Here is an 18,689-nt window from a genome sequence, read left to right as displayed (position 1 = left end):
TATTATGAAAAAGACACTCACAGACAGTAAAAGCATCTTTTTATTATAGAGAAGTCTTTTTTGTTGTTGTTGTTGTGTGTTTTGGCTTTAAAAATTGGGAAACCCTGCAATAAATGACAAGAACCAAAGCATGAAAACTTTCAATAGTCCATTGCTGTACAAGCATATAAATGTTTTATTTACAAATTGCCTTTTTGGGGGGTACGGGGGAGGGGTTCCGAGCCTGGGATGATGTTTTTAAGGCTTTCAAAAAAGGTTAGTTTAAAAAAAAAATGAACAGGGGTCTCAATGGGGTTTAAGTCGGGTGTCCTGAAACAAACCCAGCTTGGCTTCCGCTGTTTAAGAAGGAAAACAGACGATCGTCATCAAAATCGTCAAAGTCGTCCAGTGCGGCCGGCCGCTGTTGGTTGCTGGTGTTGTTGTTGTTGCTGCTCAAGGCGTCCATCATGCTTTCGTTCTTCAGCAAGTTGACGATGCTGTTGGGGTAATTCATCCAGGGGCTAACCGGGACCCCGGCCGCTTCCGAAGAGTTCTGAGACGCCGCCGAAGCCCGTTGCCCGTCCGGCGGGTTCAGGAGCTCCTCGAAGTCGTCCATGTTGAGACTATCCAGGGTCCCCTGGGTTTGGGCTTCTGAGAAACTAGGGAACTGTGGGATGTCATCCTCCACCGGAGCTCCGCCCACTGGGAAGTGAGAGCTTAGTAGGGGGAAGAAGCCGCATTGCGAAGAACTCGCCGAGGCCGTTGTAGCCTCCGCCGCCATGCTGGGGAAGAACTCCTGGAGGTCCGATAGGTTGACGGTGGAGTAGTCCTGGTTGGGGATTGGCGGCTGGTTGGCTTCCAAAATGGAAACCTGTTGAATGCCTTTGGGTGAGGGCCCCAAGTTCAAGCTTTCCAAGATCTTCCAGGATTGGCTGGAGGACGGGGAGGCCTCGGGTTTGCTCTGGGGCGGGAACATCTGGCTGGGTTGTACGTAGGCGAAGTTGGGTTGCGCTTTGGCTCCGGTAGCGGCGTTGGGGGCGACTGTGGGTACGAATCGGTGTTAATTAGACCAGTTTTGGTTAATGGGTTAGGGTTATTGATACTCACAAGTAGGGGCCATCAAGGGAGGCTTGGTTGGGACTGTCCGCCGAGCATGGCTGATGTGTCTTCGATCCGTTACCGCCGGTAACGAGGCTGAGACATTCACTAGTCGTTAGAGGATGGATAAATTTCATTGGCTGTGACCAGGTAAGACATAGTCACCATTTGTACCTGTGTTCAGCACGGAGCCTAGCTTGAGACTCTGGAACATGGCGCCGGTGCGTTTCCGCTTCTCGCATAGGCGGTATTCGTCTAGAGAAGGTTGGGAGACAAGGAAGGACGGGTAAGACAGTGGTCGGGACGTGGGACGGACGGGGATTTATACCTCGCTCGGCGGGAAGGTACTGAAAGTCCATAGGTTCGCTGACTTCGCGGTCCGAGGGCCGGCGAAGTTGTACTTTGACGCGGACCGGCTCGCTAAGGTCGGGGTCGCGGTAAGGAGGCGTGTGGAAGACGATGGCGACCTGTCTGTGGACGTCCGCCTGAGAGAAGGTCCCTTTGCCTTCCCAGTTGTCGTGGAAGAAGCGCACCTCTATGTCCTCTGTGGGCGGAGCCAGAGGGTGAGAACTCCAGTTGGCTCACTCTGCGACGGGCGCACGCCGTACCTTTTTGTACTTTGTCGCACAGCAGGAAGATTTCATCGCCACCTTTGCAGCTACCCGAGTTGCGGTTGACTCTGCAGATCTTTAGCTCGGCCGTGTTCGGAGCCCCTGCCGGGAGGGAAAGGAAACCCCGAGGATTAGAGAGGGTTCTGGTGGTATGTATACCCTGGCGGTGGTAAAGCTCACTATTGTCAAAGATAGGTTGTGAAACGGTAGGCTCCAGGGGGAAGAGTTCCCCCGTAGGGAGCTTGATGGAGGCCTGGAAGCAGAGCCGCACTGAGTTGAGGTCGAATTCCTCCTCCCACACCTTGGCCTCGGGAACTGTAGGCAAAAAAGAGGCTGAGCTACGGCACCCTCGGTAAAAAATGTCATGTTTTTGACCCGCTTACTGTTAAAAGGGTTGTTGTTAGTCTGCAGTCGGCATGTAATGGCCTCGATTACGTCCTTCTTCTTAACGCATTGAATTCCCAAGTTCTGAAAACTAAACAGACGCCATTAATGATCCACCTACGCGGTTGTTGCTAATGGCGTACCTGTGGATCCGCCTCTCCTGTAGGTCAGCCTCGTAGAAACCATGCTTGCAGTCTTTTCCAACTAACTCGTGGGGGTGGGGCTTATACGGTGTGTTCTTGGTCACCAGGGAAATACGAACGCGTAATGGACCGCTGTAGTTGTGCACCTGAGGATGGGTCGCCGTGTCAGGTGGTATGGCGCCCCTCCGGTTGGACAGTTTCGAGGTTACCCGTTTTACCTTGATAGCCGGGTGGGTTTTGGTGGTCTCGTTGCTTTTCTCTCCGGGGATACTACCCGCAGAACGTCCTTCGCACTTGTAGCGAAAGCGCATCCCGCGTTGTTTGGGTTGTTCGATGATTTCCACGAAGGGATTGGTCGTCCGGACTTGAGGGGGAAATCACAGTCCGTAAAATGGTGAAGAAGGCCCGAGAAGGCTCAGGGTTGGACTTACCTGGATTGAGTGAGTGGGCCGTCCATCCGTACACACCTGGAATGGACAAGAATGGCTTTTTATTAAGATATAAAATGCAACTTAGACTAATAAAGTTGAATCAAGTCCTTTTGAATCGTCTCCAAAACTTTATTAGTATATTTTTCCTGCTTTTCGGTTTGTTATTTGTACTTTTCCGCCTTTTAGACGTCCACAACCGTCAATCCCGATGCTAAAAATGGTGTCAATCTAGGCCTTGATACGTAATAGGAAATGCGCAAAGCAACCAGGAAGCCTAAACATTTCAAGAGGCCTACAAACAAGAAGTAATCTCGGACATTGAAACAACAATTTGGAGTGTCTTACTCGCGAACGTTGACATGCCATTGGTTGCGGGGATTCCCCTGGGCAAAGAACAACACCCAGTCCAACTTTCAGAGCCCCCCCCCCTCCCCACCCACCCCCCATCCCCATTCCTCGAGCGCTTAAAGTGATCCAAACTGTCCTCAAAATAGGTTGAAATGAGTCTCGCTTACCGGCCATGGCTGACAAAAGAACTTTGGAGGGGCCCCTGGTTGTTTTTGAACAACGTTGCAAAACCCAAACCGTGCGGGAGTCTTCTTCTCGAGTCGCTGGTGTTACCCGCACCGCCTCCCCCTCCCTCTCTCTCTATCTCTCTCTCTCTCCCTCTCTCTCTCTCTATCTCTATCTCGCTTTCTCTCCACCCACCTCTTGCTCGCCTAGGACATTTTGTCAAGCCAAATTTGACAGCAACGCGCATTTTCCGGTAAAGTAATTGAACAAAGTGATGCTTTACTATTGATTTTCTTTTGCAATATTTAAGCCACGCCCCCAGAGTAGCTATACTTAAAAAAATATTAGGTATCTATCTATAACATAATGTATCATTATACGGTATTATCACGTATTATAAGACTATAAAATAATTGAATTCCTATGAGAACTTTTGACAGGTAGCAAAAGTGCCCTCTAGCGGAGAAAATATGCACTGCATGTCAAATCTACTCAAGTCAAAACTAGTCAAAAAGTTATTTTTTCCCTCTTTAAAAAGTTACATAACTGCTAAGATTATGGTAACCTTGAACTCGAGCATTTATTTATGTTTACTTATATTTGTCAATAGTTTGCATCCATTTAAATGTCTTAAGATGGAAGTTAGGGCTTTTATTTTTCGAAGCTCAAGACCTATTTGTCATTCTTTGTGTCTCTTTTGTCGAACTTGATGCAATTAAAAAAAGGCATGACTTGCCACCACCCACCTTTGTGCGGAAATACCCAGATGACGCACTTGAGGATCTGAAAAAAGGTTTGTGAGTGAGCGTGGGAGAGGCTTTTTACAACAACTCCCGATCGTGTTTAGTCATCGTCTGGGAAACGTTTGTTTTGATAACACAGAAAACCAAAGTGGAGGAATCTTGAAAGACATTGACAGCCAATCTATTTTCGCTGGCAGAACTACAAGTGATCATTCTACCTTGTTCAAATACTAGACGAGAATGGCAGCGTTAAATAGAAGGGGCAAGGAAAACAACACCTACACATTGTGTCCGCTAGAGGGAAACGTAGTCGAGGAAACGTAGTCCGATACACTTTAATTTGCAGAATATATAAATTACTACTCCTCTATTACAAATAAAGCCTGTTTTTCCTTCAATTTGGGAAATTGTTATATAATGAGAGTGTAACTATGGGACAATCTAAACTTATAAAGTCCTGTTAATTGTTTTCTAATTAGGAATTATTCCTTGGTCTATTTTCCATTGTTATTAAATTACTAGATATTAAATCGAATTTTATAATGTCCCTTGAACTAATGGAACCAAAGAGAGTCCAGCTAGAGCATATTTATGCCCGCTTAGTCAGTAATTATAGTGATATTGTTCCAAAGATGAGTTCAAAACGTCAGAGAGGAGCTGCCCTTGACACATCCAATATGGCAAACGCGTTTACGTATCTGACGCGTCGAGACAAAAGGCGAGATGTATTGAAGTCTATGGTTTCGAAGGCTCAAAAGATGCCTTCAATGGCTCCTCTCAATCGTAGGACATACGCCAATTTCTTGTAATAATTACGTATACATGTAATAAATACGTCCTATCCAAACTAATCACTTTGGATCACTCTCGATCGATTGAGCCACCCTTCTCGTCGTCTGAGCGCGTTTACGCACGTGAGGGACTTTAAAGGCAATGCGGGACATGTCATAAAAGAGTCAACGAGTGGAGCTGGGAGTTCGGAGCTTGAAGCTCCGTGGTGCGTTTGAGGCCAGTGAGGCGGTACCTTTTGGACGGAGCCTCCTTCCTTCACTCTGCTGCGCAAGCGAGCTCTTCGGAACAGAAATGGCGGAGGGGGAGTTGGACGTGGACTCGCTGATTTCTAGGCTTCTTGAGGGTGAGTCATCGCCGATCTGACGCGATTATTCGCCACGGCGTCGCCTTGTTTTGCACCGACGCTCCGCCGGCGGAAATTTGGGCTTCACTCGATAACTGCACTGGGAAGAAGGAAAGAGGAAAAAACACGTCTGAAAGGAGAAATCACAGCCGCGCCTCTCAGCCCAATTCCCACATTCTCAATGCATTTATTGACTCTTTTAATCTCAATTTAAATGCGTAAAAAAGTTGTCATTTTGGGGGGCCATTGACTCTTTGTACCCCGATACTAGATGGGAGTATTACCATCTTATTACAGCATCGTTAAGGTTGACATCTTTCTGACGTGGAGTGTGTTGTTAAGCTGTGTTTTTAGTATTTTCTAATACAACGTCAGGTTCCAAAAGCGATCCCTTCTGAAAATAAAGAAATAAAACAGTGCAAGTTGGTCCCCAATGGCAAGAAAGTCAGATGAGATCAGCTGAGGAGAGACAGAAAGAAAACAGTCTATAAATGTTGTGTTGACATGCGAATATTGGGACAAGTTTCCGAGACACTTGAACGCATCACTGAAAAGAACAAACTGACCTTCACTTCCCTTTAAAGGGAAAAAAAACAAGAAAAAAGGCAAGAAACCTCCACTATTTTGAAGAATAGTCCCCCGTGCATGTTTTCCAATCTCAAACTAATGAACAGATATTGAACAGTTTGCACAGAATAGCAACAATTGGAACACAAAAGCGATTGATTAGACCTGTTACATAATGAAGTGGTTCACTTTAAACATTGTAATTCACAAAAACAACCAACAATGTTACTATCAATAGATGGAAATCATATGCAAGTACAATATCTAGTAGTACAAGTACTCACAGTGCAGTAAAATGGAAGTACTTATACTTTTACTGGATGTAAACAGGAACCTCAGATGTAATTGGTTGATTGTTGGTGGGCGTGGCTTCTGTAGTAAACAAAATAAAAATAGTAGTTTACTTTTTCCACTTTTACAATAAGCAATAATGTTCACCATCTTGCTAGTAGACACAAAATGGCGTGCCAATTTGGTTCCCAGTGCAAAAATGCAAAGACTACATGGGGTGCATGTAGTGTAGTATAGTTTAGCTTCCCCACTTTGCACCCCCGCGGACCAAAATACACTTGGGGGTGTTCAGTTTCAGTGATGGCGGACGTCCACATAGACGCATAGTTGTCTTATTAATGTCAGCACACCCAGCTGTCCTCATACGAATTAAGCGAGCGGTGATGCTGATTGGCCGAGAACATTTTCCAGCACTGTCCGTCCGCAATGCGTAATTACGAAGCATATTTGTCAAATAAAATGATCATCAAGTCCATCTAAAGATGAAAAAAACCATTAGTGCCACTTTTCTGTAAGCGTAGTCGCACTTGGCTTATCTTGGCCACTAGTGGGCGCTGTTGAAATCATCGGAATGACGTGGATTAGTGTATATTATGTGTATATGTGTGTTAAAATGCATAGCACACTGTAATGTAATGGTAAATGACTTCTGGGTGACTTGGATAGCTGCGCAAAGTTAATGCCGTGCGTACATTTTGTATCGCCGTGTTGTGGAAACAATGGCGGAGCTGTGCGTGGAGGAGCGTTTGCCCCCTGGCACGTCGAGGGTGAAGAAGACTCAGCTCCCGTCTTTTCTTCAGGCTCACAAAGACGTCTATTCTACTTTAAATGTCAACCCGCCACTCACTTGGATCGTCTAACTTAGATTGGCAGCCGTGGGGGCGCTCTTGAGTTGGCTAAACTTGATCTGCGTGTTAATTGGATGTTCCTAAAAACTCCTTTTGCATTGAAAGTGAGGTATTGAGCTTTAGTAATAGAGTATTTGTACTTTTTTTGGGTTGCTAAGCTTCCTTTGCTAGCTAGGTTTCTTTCAAATCTCATTCCATCAGTGGGGAGAAGTGGAGGGGGGGGGGGGTCCTGGAGCTATGCTGGATGGACTCCTTGTCCCCTGATGGCGGCCATATAAGGCCCGGCTGGCTCCTCGGGAAAACAGTGGAAAAATAGTTGGCCTGCATGACCTGTTTGGAAGAGCCGAGTGGAGAAAAGTTGACGCTTGGGAATGGGGCTCCTATTAAGGGGGGATTCTGCTTCTTCTACTTGTTTGGAAGATGGCGGAACTAGCTTGTAAAGTACAATTAAGAGAATATGAGGGCTAAAAATAGCCTGAATAAGCTGTAGATGTTTAGTCTAGGCTAGCATTGTGTTGATAGGTAAGGGATAGCTTGTTAGCTAGCTAGCGATGACATGTTGTGGGTCTCCTTAGTGCGAGGATGTCGTCCAGGGAAGATTGTCCAGATGACGGAAGCCGAGGTCAGGGGTCTCTGCATCAAGTCCAGGGAGATCTTCCTTAGTCAACCCATCCTTTTGGAGCTGGAGGCTCCACTGAAAATCTGCGGTGAGCAACTTTCCCGGTTTCGGTTTCTCCAATGGGCTCCTTTGGCCTAAAGTCAAGCACCCCCCGTCCGCGTTCTTCTTCTAGGGGACATCCACGGGCAGTACACAGACCTCCTGAGACTCTTTGAGTATGGGGGCTTCCCTCCGGAGGCCAACTACCTGTTCCTGGGGGACTATGTGGACAGGGGGAAGCAGTCTTTAGAGACCATATGCTTGCTCTTGGCCTACAAGATTAAATACCCTGAGAACTTCTTCCTCCTGCGGGGAAACCACGAGTGCGCCTCCATTAACCGCATCTACGGTTTCTATGACGAGTGTAAGTAAGCCTTGACGTGGCCGAGGGCGCCCCCCGATGGCGTTTTGATACCCAGTTATTTTTCCTTCAGGTAAGAGGCGCTTTAACATCAAGTTGTGGAAGACCTTCACCGACTGCTTCAACTGCCTTCCCATCGCCGCCATTGTGGACGAGAAGATCTTTTGCTGCCATGGAGGTACGCTCAAATGGGATACCGCTCTCCCCGGCTGGTGTCTAACTCTGGCGCCCCCTCAGGCCTGTCGCCGGACTTGCAGTCCATGGAGCAGATACGACGTATCATGAGACCGACGGATGTGCCGGATACAGGTGGGTGAAGGTCCCAAAACAAGCGTAACCGGACGCTTGGTCGCCAGTCAAATGTACTTAGACATTAAACTGTACTTAAATAATAAACTACTTGGATATTAAGCAGCACTTGGATATTAAGCAGCACTTGGATATTAAACACTACTCGGATATCAAACACTACTTGGACATTAAACACTACTTGGATATTAAACACTACTTGGATATTAAACACTACTTGGATATTAAGCAGCACTTGGATATTAAGCAGCACTTGGATATTAAGCAGCACTTGCATATTAAACAGTACTTGCATATTAAACAGTACTTGCATATTAAGCAGCACTTGGATATTAAACAGCACTTGCATATTAAACAGTACTTGGATATTAAACAGTACAGTTTGACCGGCGACCAAAAGACAGAAAATTTAGCCTTCTTACCTGGAAATGAACATGCAATACCGCCGCCTTCCTCCAGGGCTGCTCTGCGACCTCCTGTGGTCAGATCCGGACAAGGACGTGCAGGGCTGGGGCGAAAACGACCGCGGCGTCTCTTTCACGTTCGGCGCAGATGTGGTCAGCAAGTTCCTCAACCGACACGATCTGGATCTCATCTGTAGAGCCCATCAGGTATGGAAGAAAAAAATAGTCCTGCATCTCAAAACGACGTACTCACCGGTGACGATGTCGCCCCCAGGTGGTGGAAGACGGTTACGAGTTTTTCGCCAAGAGACAGCTGGTCACCCTCTTCTCGGCGCCCAATTATTGCGGCGAATTCGACAACGCCGGCGGGATGATGAGTGTGGATGAAACCCTCATGTGCTCCTTCCAGGTACTTTCTCAAGAACTATAATGAGGGCAAAAAAATGTAGTTATAACCGTTAATTTCAATGTCCATTTTTTTCAGATCTTGAAGCCCTCTGAGAAGAAAGCCAAGTACCAATACGGTGGCATGAACAACGGCCGGCCCGTTACTCCACCCCGTACGGCTCAACCCCCAAAAAAGCGGTGAAGGGGAAGCTGAAATGAAATGCAAAAAAAAAGGAAAAAAAACTAAAAACTTTGTTTAAATCCCACCAAACTGCCTCTTGTCCATCCCAATGTAACCTTCAAACATTAAAAATGTGACTAAAAACTAAACTGGCATGACTTTTTTTGTACATTTTTAGCATTAAAAAACTGGAAAAAGAACAATCAATAAAAAAAGTAATGATAAAGTGACCTGATAACAAAAAGTGTACTAAAATGGGTTAAAAAACTCCCAAAAAAATCCTACTTTTTTCTCCTAAACTCAAACTTGTGGCCACGCCTACAATTGTCGTCCAATGAGATGACAAAAGGCCTCAAAACCACTTCTAGTCCTTTATTTACAACCAAAATGCACCAAAAAAAGCAACAGATGCAAAATTGAGCTTGTAAATACATAATGGAAAGAAAAACTTCAAAATAACTTCATATGTACTCGTAAAAAATAGTCAAATTAACCCGTTTGTTTGCTTCTACATAAAAAAACCCAAAAAAGCAAAGCTACAAGTTCGTCACCGAACAAACTACTGAGGCACGCGTTGAATAAAAAGCACAAAAAATGAATAAAAATACATATCAGCCGCCATTAGTATCTGCTCAGACAATATTTGAAGTTTATATACTGTCTAAATCCTCTTTTTGCCTAAACCTGTAAGGTTAAATGCTATTATTCCATGAAATGGCAATAGGTGCATAACACATTACATCCACCGGAGGGCAGTATTGTGCCTAGACTGCAGGAGTCCATTTGAATGTCTTGCAAGTAGTCCAGCTTATTGTTAATACATTCCAAAAGTAAACAGAGAAAGGAAATTCCCTTCTTAACGGACATTTTCCGTATAAACAGCGGTTCAATAAATATTTGCTAAAAAAAGATGCATATTAGCTTCATTTGTTCCGAGTTTGCAACTCAATTGACCTTAATTTTATGTCCCAATTTTTTTAAAAAGTGCTTATTTTATATACTTAGATACTGGAATTAAACCTTATTGTTGTTAGGAGCAGTGAACTTTTAAAAAAAGGAATTAATTGACTAAAGAGCTCTAAGTGCTTTAAAAAATGCTCCTAATTTAAAAATACGAGTTATTAGGGACACGATTCTGGTTATTATGCACATTTCGATAATTAGATGTGCTTACTTGGCCTTGTTTTTGTATTTTTTTTGTTTTTGGGGAGGACTACACTATCTTTCGGAGAGGAAAGGACAATGCGGCACCGATGGACAAACCCAGAGCTAAGAAAAATGTCATGAGGGATCCGGCCGTCTCTGCGTCTTTGGCGTCCACCAACCTGGAAAAAAAAGACCATGTTAGCCAAAAACTGCTATATTTTTGGGGTTTTTTTGGGGGGGTTACTCACTGTGGTGCGTAGGACATGGACAGACAGACAAAGTATCCACTGGTGAGGGAGAAGAGGGACATGATGACGGTGAAGACGACGTCGGAGGGGAAGTAGACGGGTAGGTAGGAGCGATCCTGGACGTTGCAGAGCATCAGAAGAGGGACGAAGACCACGCGGGAGACCACCAGCAGGGGGAAGATGCGTGACTCCTTGCGAGGCTGAATTTGGGGGGAAAAATGTCTTTACTTGGAAGAGTTAGGGTTAGGGTTAAGGTTAGGGGACATAAGGGTTAAGGTTAGTGGACTTAGGGGTTAGGTTAGGGTTATGGATAGGGGTACGGTTAAGGTTAGTGGACTTAAGGGTTATGGTTATAGATAGGGTTAGGGTTAAGGTTAGGGTTAGTGGACTTAAGGGTTATGGTTAGGGTTAAAAATAGGGTTAGGTTAGGGTTATGGATAGAGTTAGGGTTAAGGTTAGGGTTATGGAGGGTTAGGGTTAGGTTTAGTGGACTTGAGGGTTGAAGTGGCTTGAAAACAAATATTAGGATTGCTGGTTTTGGCTTTTTGCGCATTTGGGGCCTTTGTAAATACGTTTTTGAAGAGTATTTTTTTTTTAAACTCACCCAACGTACGAAGGTGGTGACGGTTCTTCCGAGAAAGTCGTTAATGTTGAACGTCAGGAAGCAGCAGACGTTGATGAAATAACGTTCTGTGGAAACAAAACAATGGTCAACTCTGCTATTACATTTATACTCTGGTATACATATTACCGACCCCAACTTCCTGGCAGGGCGGGCCTGAAATCAGGGGACGAGGTCCTGACGTCGACGGTGATGGCGGGGAAGACCGCCAGCGTGACGGTGAACACGAAGGTCACGCAGAACGCCATCACCCAAATCTACAAACAAAGAAAACAAAGTCATTACTATTTTTATTTTTAACAGAATGGGTCCGGTATCATTTTCTGACCTTCTTGAAGACCTCAAAGACCGAAGCTTTTTCTCGCTTCTTCTCCACCTGCTCCAAAGACGTAAAAGCCTCCTTCCCCCTCGACTCCACCTCCTCCTCCACCACGGCGCCCTTCTCTGCCCCGCCAACATGGCCGTTGAGCTTCCCTCCATCCACCGCGCTACTCTCCGCTAGACACGTGGGATACAGACACGCGCGTCAAAATCGTGGCACACAATGGCCGCCTTTGTGCGGCGGCTTCTGCCACGGATGAGTGGCGGGCTAATGAGATAATGGCTGGCAAATTGATTGAATTTCACGCTAGGCTTGGGACCGATCATTGACTAAAGTGGAAAAGGCAACAAGAGTGGACATAGGACAAACTTTAGTGGGCCTTTCAAGGTCAGAACTCCACATTGGGATGTTTGTTTTGGGTCAAGTCCTACTTAAACTATGGGAACATCATCAGGGACCCATACCACCCTGCTTCCAGGACCCATACTAACCTGTTAGCAGCTCATCCGTTGTACCAGCCTCGTATTTGGCGCTTTCGTGGAGGTAATAGCGAGCAAATGCCTGCATGGGAGCACATGAATGGTTTCTCTTGACATTTTTTTGGAAACACAAAACAGAGCGCTAACGTTTTCCCCCGACAACTAACCAGCCGGTGCAGTAGAAAGTAGCAGAAAAGGGTTAGCATCGTTCCCACGCATGGCGTGATGAAGTAGCCCAATGCTGCCGATTCGCCATCTGCGTCACCTTAGATACAAAAGAAAATATTTAAAGCGGTATAGGGGAATGGAATTCATGAGCCCAACCCAGGTGAGATTCCTTTTCGCTTACTAGCGGTGGCTAAAAGCATAGCCATGGCGGCAAATGTTCCGGCAAGTCCTTGGCCGCTCATGAAAATGGCGCTGTACTGTTGGGGTAGCATGCCCACCAGGCCGAAGAGACTTCCCTGCAGGACGGCGCCGAATGCTGAGGGGGCGACGTTGAGTTCGGGTTAGTTTGTGTACAGCAGGGGTAGGGAACCTATGGCTCAGGAGCTACATGTGGTTCTTTGGATGGGCGCATATGGCTCTGAGGTAAAATATGGTGAGGAAGCCGAGTCCTGAATGGACTTTTTGTCCTTAAAAAGTGGGAAAAATGCCCCAAAAATGTGCACATTTTCGTGTATTTTGACTTTAAATTGTGAGTATGGCTCTCAATGAATAACATTTGAAATCAACACAAAATGGCTTACAGTTGATGAACCAAATAGTTGCCATGGTGATGCCAAAGAAGCGATCTGTATCCTCCATGGGTACTTTGACCAGCACGGCGGTGAAGACAAAGAGCAAGAGGATAAAGACCAAACTACCGGCGATGCGGACTATTTCCGATATCCTGAAAAGGAAAAAAATGGCGTCTTTATGGATGTTCTAGCCAAATAGGATGAGAGAAAATGGCTGACCTTTGGTAGAGGATGGAGTTGAGAAGGGTGAAGAGTAGTAGAGGTAGTTGGGATAGGAGCGTCATGCAGCTGTTGAAGTATTTGCTGTTGTTGCTAACATCGCTGCCGTTGGTGACGTTGGTGTTCAGTCGGTCTTGGAAATACTGACATGCAAAACAAAAACAGCTGTTTAAGCGAAACTTCCAAAAAGAGGAACAGACTCTAAAAATAAATGGTGAACTAAAAAATAGTGTCATATGATAAAGCCTCAAAGGTTGTGTGAGGGGATTAATACCATAAGATTAAGACCATCATGTGATATGTTCACTTGATGTCTGTAAATTAGCGTTTTCAGACCTTTAACACACTGGGATGTTAAAAAAAATCTGGTACTTTAAATGAAAATTAGATTTTTGTTCACCAATGAGGCGGTCATGAAGAAGTTCCATGGTAGAAGTGTTCCCAGACCCAGAATGAAGAAACATATTCCCGCCAAGCAACCCCTGGAAGACATGATGGGATGTTAAAAAAGCATATTGAAGCCAGTTTCTGCCATAAATGTGAAATTCTCACCAGTCTGAAGGTGCATCTTTCCGTTCCTTCATTCTTGACAGGCTTCAGAGTAAAAGATGGGAAGAAAACTAGATGGCAAATAACAAAGGAAATTATTTATCTTTGATGTTAACAGAGGTTATCAAAGATCATCACATATTTCAGTTTAAATGAAAAAAAAATTAGAACATAATTAAATGTGCAGCAAAATGGAAATATATGAGCTTACCTGCCCAACACAGCAGTTAGGGGGATTTACTTAAAGATGTTTTCAGGAATTATACAATAAAAACATGTATATACAATAAAAAAAACATGTATAAATGTCGAACATGTGTGGATCTTCCAATAGGTTGTAGATCATGACCTCTTTTGTTGAGAGAAGTTAACAAATACAGGAACATTTATTAATATTATATGGGTTAAGAATGAAAGGAGCGCTTACTTGGACGCGGGTGTGTGCCACTTCACGGTCCTCTAAAACGTACGCGTGTCCCAAAAAAATGGAGATTCAGAAGCGATCAGATCCAATTAAAATGCTTTTTCCTGGAGACTCCTTGATTGTGGGTGTCACGGAAGGCTGCTGTCGCTGTTTTGGGTGTTTTTCGACGGACACAGGCGTATAGATCCAGATATACAAAAGGCTCATTATCGATTACCCGTAACGATGAAGGCAGCACAAGCGCACTTTCCCGCACGAGGACTTCCGGTGTGACGCCACATTCAGCCGCCTTGACGTGAGACGTCATCACGGCGCGCGCTAGTTACTGTTGTCATGTAAATATTGCAAGTGAAAGCATCTTATATTTGACCCACATTTTTAAAATATATTTAAATATACACGGAAAAACGTTTCTATACAACCCACATTTAAACCTGACACGTGTCACTTTTTGAAAACATTTGACAATACTACATAAATATTTTTTACAATCAATTATCAAGTAAATTACTACTATTACTGCTGTTTAAACAATAGAGAAACCATGGCTTATAGACAAACATGTCTTTCTTTTTAAAATAGCACCTGACTTAACCCTAACCCTAACCCTAACCCTAAGCCTAACCCTTTATCAGTCTTTAAATTGCTTTCAATTCGATTAACATGTGCAAAACCAACACAATTTATTTTCTGACATATAGTTGCAGAGAATAATGTAAATAAAAGTCAGTATTTCCAGGCAATGACCGCCCAATATGGGGGCAGACATTTTTGTAGTTTTGCATGTACTATCTACATCATGACATCATTAATACCCATTACATGCACTTGCAATGCCTGTAAGCAGTTGCCATTTATTCCCTTTCCACATTATTTCCCTCATTGCACATTGATTGATATACATTAACGTAATGTAGCGCGGCCAGTTTTTCCAAAAATAAAATGAAGTCTTCCATAAACCGAACGAGTCAGCCAGTTGACCACGTCGATAATGATGATGATGATCCATCTCCTGAATAAAAACAGACCATTGTATAAGGGTTCGGATCCAACTTCAAGAATCCCAAGTCCACGTATGTGACGATTGTGAAAAGTACGTCTCCTCCGGCGAGACGGCGGCGGCGCTGTGAGAGTTTTGTACCGCCATGGATTTTTTCATCTGCAAGCGTTGGCTGGCGATCATCATATCCAGCTGAACAATCTCCTGCTTCTGATTGGCCATGCATCGCTTGATGTTCCGCAACGGCGCCTCGTCGGACATACTACTGCTCCTCTCCTCCGTTTCCCGCTTGACCCGTTTCAGCTCGTCGTCCATGTCGGCCAGAACCCGAGCCTTCTCCGTCAAGCCCTCACTTCCCCTCCGGTACTGCTCCTTCACCTGGCCTAATTGAGCCTGGGCGCCTCGATACTCCTGTATCAAATTCTCCAGCTGGTTATTGATGTACTTCTCCCGGCTTCGCACCTTCTCCAAGGTCTTCCCGATGTCCTCCTGTACCTTCTCCAGGTATCCCCGGGCCTCCTTGAAGGAGGACGAAATCCCATCCCGGTGCCGGTGCATCTGTTCCAAGTGGATCCTCCAGTCCTTGTTGTCATTCTTAACTGTAACCTTGAGATAGGGTAGCACTCGCTCTACCTCTAGGTACCACTCGGCGGCGTCCACCATGGACTGTAGGATCTCCGTGTTGACACAGGAGGTCTTGGAGTCGGCACGGGCGCTTCGTAGCTTCAGGGCTTCCAGATCCAGGGCGTGCTCCTCGTCATCATCGGGTTCCTCGATGGCTTCCTCCTCCACATGGGGTTCCGGGTCCTCCCTTACCACGTAGTGCTCCTCCGAGTCCTCACTAGGGTACCGTGGACTCCCGAAGGAGAAGCCCTTCTTCTTGAGGGCTTCCTCGGCTAGCCTGTCCAACACGAAGCAGACGTACTCGCCCGAGCCGGATAGTAGCTTAGAAGGCGGGAAGTCAACCCGGACGTCGAAGGCCCGTAACTCGGCTAGGATGTCCGACATGGTGGCGCTAGGTTCGCCGTCCTCCACCCGTTCATCGAAAGGACGCCCGGCTACGTTGATTAACCACCCGGCGATGATGGTGAACATGTAAAACTGCTCTCCGGGATTGGACTCCAAGTAAGGACTGGAGACAAAGTAATGCCTGGACAAGTTCCGCATGTTATGCTTGGCCAGGACTTCGTCTTGGTAGTTTAAAATGTGTAACTTGTCAAGCAGGCGCTCCATAGCCACGAAGGCCTGGTAAGCTGCCCCGGGTCCGCGCTCGTCCTCGTCACCACGCCGGTGGTGGGCCATGTGTGCACACGGCGCACAGCCGATTCGCTCACTCGCTCGGAGAGAAGAGAAAAGGCCTGTCATCTCTGTCGACAAGCCAGACGTCGGCGCCTTGTTGTGATGTTTACAGAGGGCTTGTCGCCTCTGTGGAAGGACGTGCCGCCATGCCGCCGTGATGTCATCAAAGTGCTTGTCGTCTCTGTTTAGGAGTGACGTGCGGGATACCGTTTGTGATGTCACAGTGCCTGGGTGCTTGGGGGTTAGCGCTGTAGACCTGGTAGACATCGGTTAGCCATTATTTTAGAGTGTTTCTTCAATTTCTATGCTGCTAACCTTTGGGATCTGGAACTTATGCTAGGAACCTGAATGGGAACTCCATTCAAATTAAAATATTAACATTTATCATATGCAGGCATGTACATCTATGTCAGGGGTAGGGAACCTATGCCTCAGGAGCCATATGTGGCTCTTTCGATGGGTGTATATGGCTCTCCGCCTTTTTAAATCTTCATTAGGCTCTTCTACATGCATTCTCTCATTGATTAGCAACAGTGAAATAATGTTCTCAAAAGAATTCAGACTTTCAAAGTGGTGAATTGAGTAAAAAATGCTCACATTTTCATGTATTTTTACTTTTAAATATGGATTATGGCTCTCAAGGATTAATGTTTGAAAATATGAACTGTTTATGGCTCTATTGGTCAAAAAGGTTCCCGACCCCTGATCTATGTATGTATATATGTACTTATATATGTATGTGTATATATTTAAGCAACACAGTTCATTATTTATACATTTACTCATGTATTTATGTACTAACTTACTTATTACCTATCTATTTATGTCTAAAATGTCTTTTACTGTGTCTGTATTCTCACCCTCTTGCTACTATGACAACAAAATTTCCCAAATACGGGATAAATAAAGTTATCCAATCCAATCAAAATCCTGCATACTCAAGGCTCTTAACCACAGGAAAGGATAAACCAACAAACATTATTGGGAGTGATTTATTCCAGAAAGGAGGCTCTGTGCTTCCCCATGCCAACATTTTGGGTCATTTAAAATAGCAAATAGGAAGAATTGGTCCGTACAAATCATGAGAAAAACAGCAAAAATCTGTGCTTGCGGCGCCATGGCATGGCGGGGGGGTATCCTTCCTAGAAGTCCATTATTCCCATGTTCCCAAGGTTGTACGGGACCAATAAACAAAAAATTGTGAGCTGAAAAGTATGTAGAAAAACATAAAAAGGGATTTTGCTTTCAAAAGTGGCAACGACAACCAATCGGCATCCTTCGTTTTCCACTTTGAAAAGTGTCCCAATACATTTGACATTAGTGCAGCCACACATAGTGGACTTTCCCCCAAAAAGTGTTGACGGAGATATACTACAATGGTGCTTAAAAAAATAGCCATATTCATCATTTTTTTACTACAGTTGTATCAAAATTTTGTTTCCAGTTTCTCCCAGATAAAAAACAGGAATTAGTGGAGAATAAAATACAAGAAAAAGGAAGTGCTTTGTCCACTTTGAGAGGTAGTGGCAACCCCATAATATTTTTTAAGTACATGTCGAATTATACATATCTTTTGACTAATTTAGCCACTGTAAGAGTTAAAAAAAACAACAACACACCAACAACAAAACAAATAGTTGCTGTGAAAAGTACATATGTGAAACAAAGTGGACATTCAGATTTATATGTTACATTAAACCTTTTTTTTCAATGTACTTTAAGCCTAATATAGGCTAAAAAAAGGAAATAGTACCTTCTCACCATGATTCCGACTTTTATCGCAATTTCATTTTGACCTGTGTAAATAATCGGGTAAGGGGGAGGGGCAAGGGTGGGCTGTTGCCATGGTGAAAAGGGGGCGGAACCCGGGTGTCCATCTTTGGAGGTTGTTAGGGACATCCTGTGTTGGCGATAGTTGTCGCCATGGTAGCAATCAACTGCTCAGGTACCCGCGGAGTTCTCTGGAGTTGACGCTCAGGACTACACCTGAATGGTTGCCTAGCAACAAGAGTGATGGGGGATTAATTTGAGAGCATGGGAAAATAAATGTAGGGATATAAACATTTTTTGTTAAAATGTAAAATGAATGTTTTTATGGTCCTTAATGAATGTTACATGATGTAAAAGCAATAGTTTTGGGTGAAATAAAACTTAGTAGTGGTTGGTAGGAGAAACTCACTTAAACATAGTTTTTACACATTAAAATGATCAAATTACTACTTTGACCAACACTTGTTTTGTTAAAATGTAAAAGCAAGTTACTTTTGGTCGTGTTTTTAAGCGTTTTTGGGGGAATAAGTACTTTTACTACTGGTTGGTAGAAAGAAACTCACTTCAACATAGTTTTTACACATTAAAATGATCAAAATACTACTTTGACCAATACTTTGTTTTGTTAAAATGTAGAAGCAAGTTAATTTTGTTTGTGTTTTTAAGTGTTTTTGGGGGAATAAGCACTTTTACTACTAGTTGGTAGGAAGAAACTCACTTCAACATAGTTTTTACACAATAAAATGATCAAAATACTACTTTGACCAATACTTTGTTTTGTTAAAATGTAGAAGCAAGTTATTGCTTGTCATATTTGGGGAATCAGAT

At 44.5% G+C, this 18,689-nt stretch overlaps 4 protein-coding genes and 1 pseudogene across 14 annotated transcripts in view; 1 reads left to right on the top strand and 4 right to left on the bottom strand.

Moving 5' to 3' along the window:
- Positions 1 to 22: 22 nt before the first annotated feature.
- On the bottom strand, positions 23 to 3,327 carry rela (v-rel avian reticuloendotheliosis viral oncogene homolog A). Its single transcript, XM_077742114.1, is given in 12 exon segments — positions 23 to 339; positions 341 to 1,020; positions 1,087 to 1,173; positions 1,252 to 1,332; positions 1,406 to 1,621; positions 1,686 to 1,790; positions 1,869 to 2,003; positions 2,072 to 2,163; positions 2,216 to 2,361; positions 2,434 to 2,579; positions 2,647 to 2,682; positions 3,162 to 3,327. Coding segments are annotated over 12 exon segments (1,785 nt in total). The 5' UTR covers positions 3,169 to 3,327; the 3' UTR covers positions 23 to 285.
- A 1,350-nt stretch (positions 3,328 to 4,677) lies between these two features.
- Positions 4,678 to 9,192, top strand: LOC144213690 (serine/threonine-protein phosphatase PP1-beta catalytic subunit). The gene is made up of 8 exons (XM_077742263.1): positions 4,678 to 5,037; positions 7,319 to 7,450; positions 7,535 to 7,765; positions 7,836 to 7,940; positions 8,000 to 8,071; positions 8,531 to 8,682; positions 8,750 to 8,884; positions 8,960 to 9,192. The coding sequence occupies exons 1-8, from the start codon at positions 4,986 to 4,988 to the stop codon at positions 9,062 to 9,064; spliced, it is 984 nt and encodes a 327-aa protein (XP_077598389.1). The 5' UTR covers positions 4,678 to 4,985; the 3' UTR covers positions 9,065 to 9,192.
- Positions 9,193 to 9,401: 209 nt separating this feature from the next.
- LOC144213792 (equilibrative nucleoside transporter 2-like) lies at positions 9,402 to 14,052 on the bottom strand. Its single transcript, XM_077742436.1, has 13 exons — positions 13,796 to 14,052; positions 13,372 to 13,439; positions 13,220 to 13,301; positions 12,820 to 12,962; positions 12,610 to 12,752; positions 12,210 to 12,344; positions 12,028 to 12,125; positions 11,873 to 11,942; positions 11,388 to 11,557; positions 11,193 to 11,316; positions 11,042 to 11,127; positions 10,438 to 10,637; positions 9,402 to 10,368 (listed from the first exon to the last, which is right to left on the bottom strand). The coding sequence occupies exons 2-13, from the start codon at positions 13,401 to 13,403 to the stop codon at positions 10,257 to 10,259; spliced, it is 1,395 nt and encodes a 464-aa protein (XP_077598562.1). The 5' UTR covers positions 13,404 to 13,439; positions 13,796 to 14,052; the 3' UTR covers positions 9,402 to 10,256.
- Positions 14,053 to 14,203: 151 nt separating this feature from the next.
- LOC144213794 (intraflagellar transport protein 57 homolog pseudogene) lies at positions 14,204 to 16,224 on the bottom strand (annotated as a pseudogene).
- An 841-nt stretch (positions 16,225 to 17,065) lies between these two features.
- The window catches only part of sorcs2 (sortilin-related VPS10 domain containing receptor 2), a 48,177-nt gene continuing 46,553 nt past the window's right edge, over positions 17,066 to 18,689 (bottom strand). For all 11 annotated transcript variants that reach the window (XM_077742158.1, XM_077742157.1, XM_077742160.1 and 8 more), the window contains one exon: positions 17,066 to 18,089. Coding sequence is in view for 5 of the 11 variants with exons in the window: in XM_077742160.1 (XP_077598286.1) it covers positions 18,025 to 18,089 (65 nt within the window). In the remaining 6 variants the exon portion in view is untranslated. The remainder of the gene's footprint in view (positions 18,090 to 18,689) is intronic.

The sequence above is a fragment of the Stigmatopora nigra genome, chromosome 20 (genome assembly GCF_051989575.1).
Source record: "Stigmatopora nigra isolate UIUO_SnigA chromosome 20, RoL_Snig_1.1, whole genome shotgun sequence".
Lineage (NCBI taxonomy): Eukaryota > Metazoa > Chordata > Actinopteri > Syngnathiformes > Syngnathidae > Stigmatopora > Stigmatopora nigra.
Note: the sequence above shows the minus strand (reverse complement) of the source record. Positions and strands in the feature narration are given on the sequence as shown.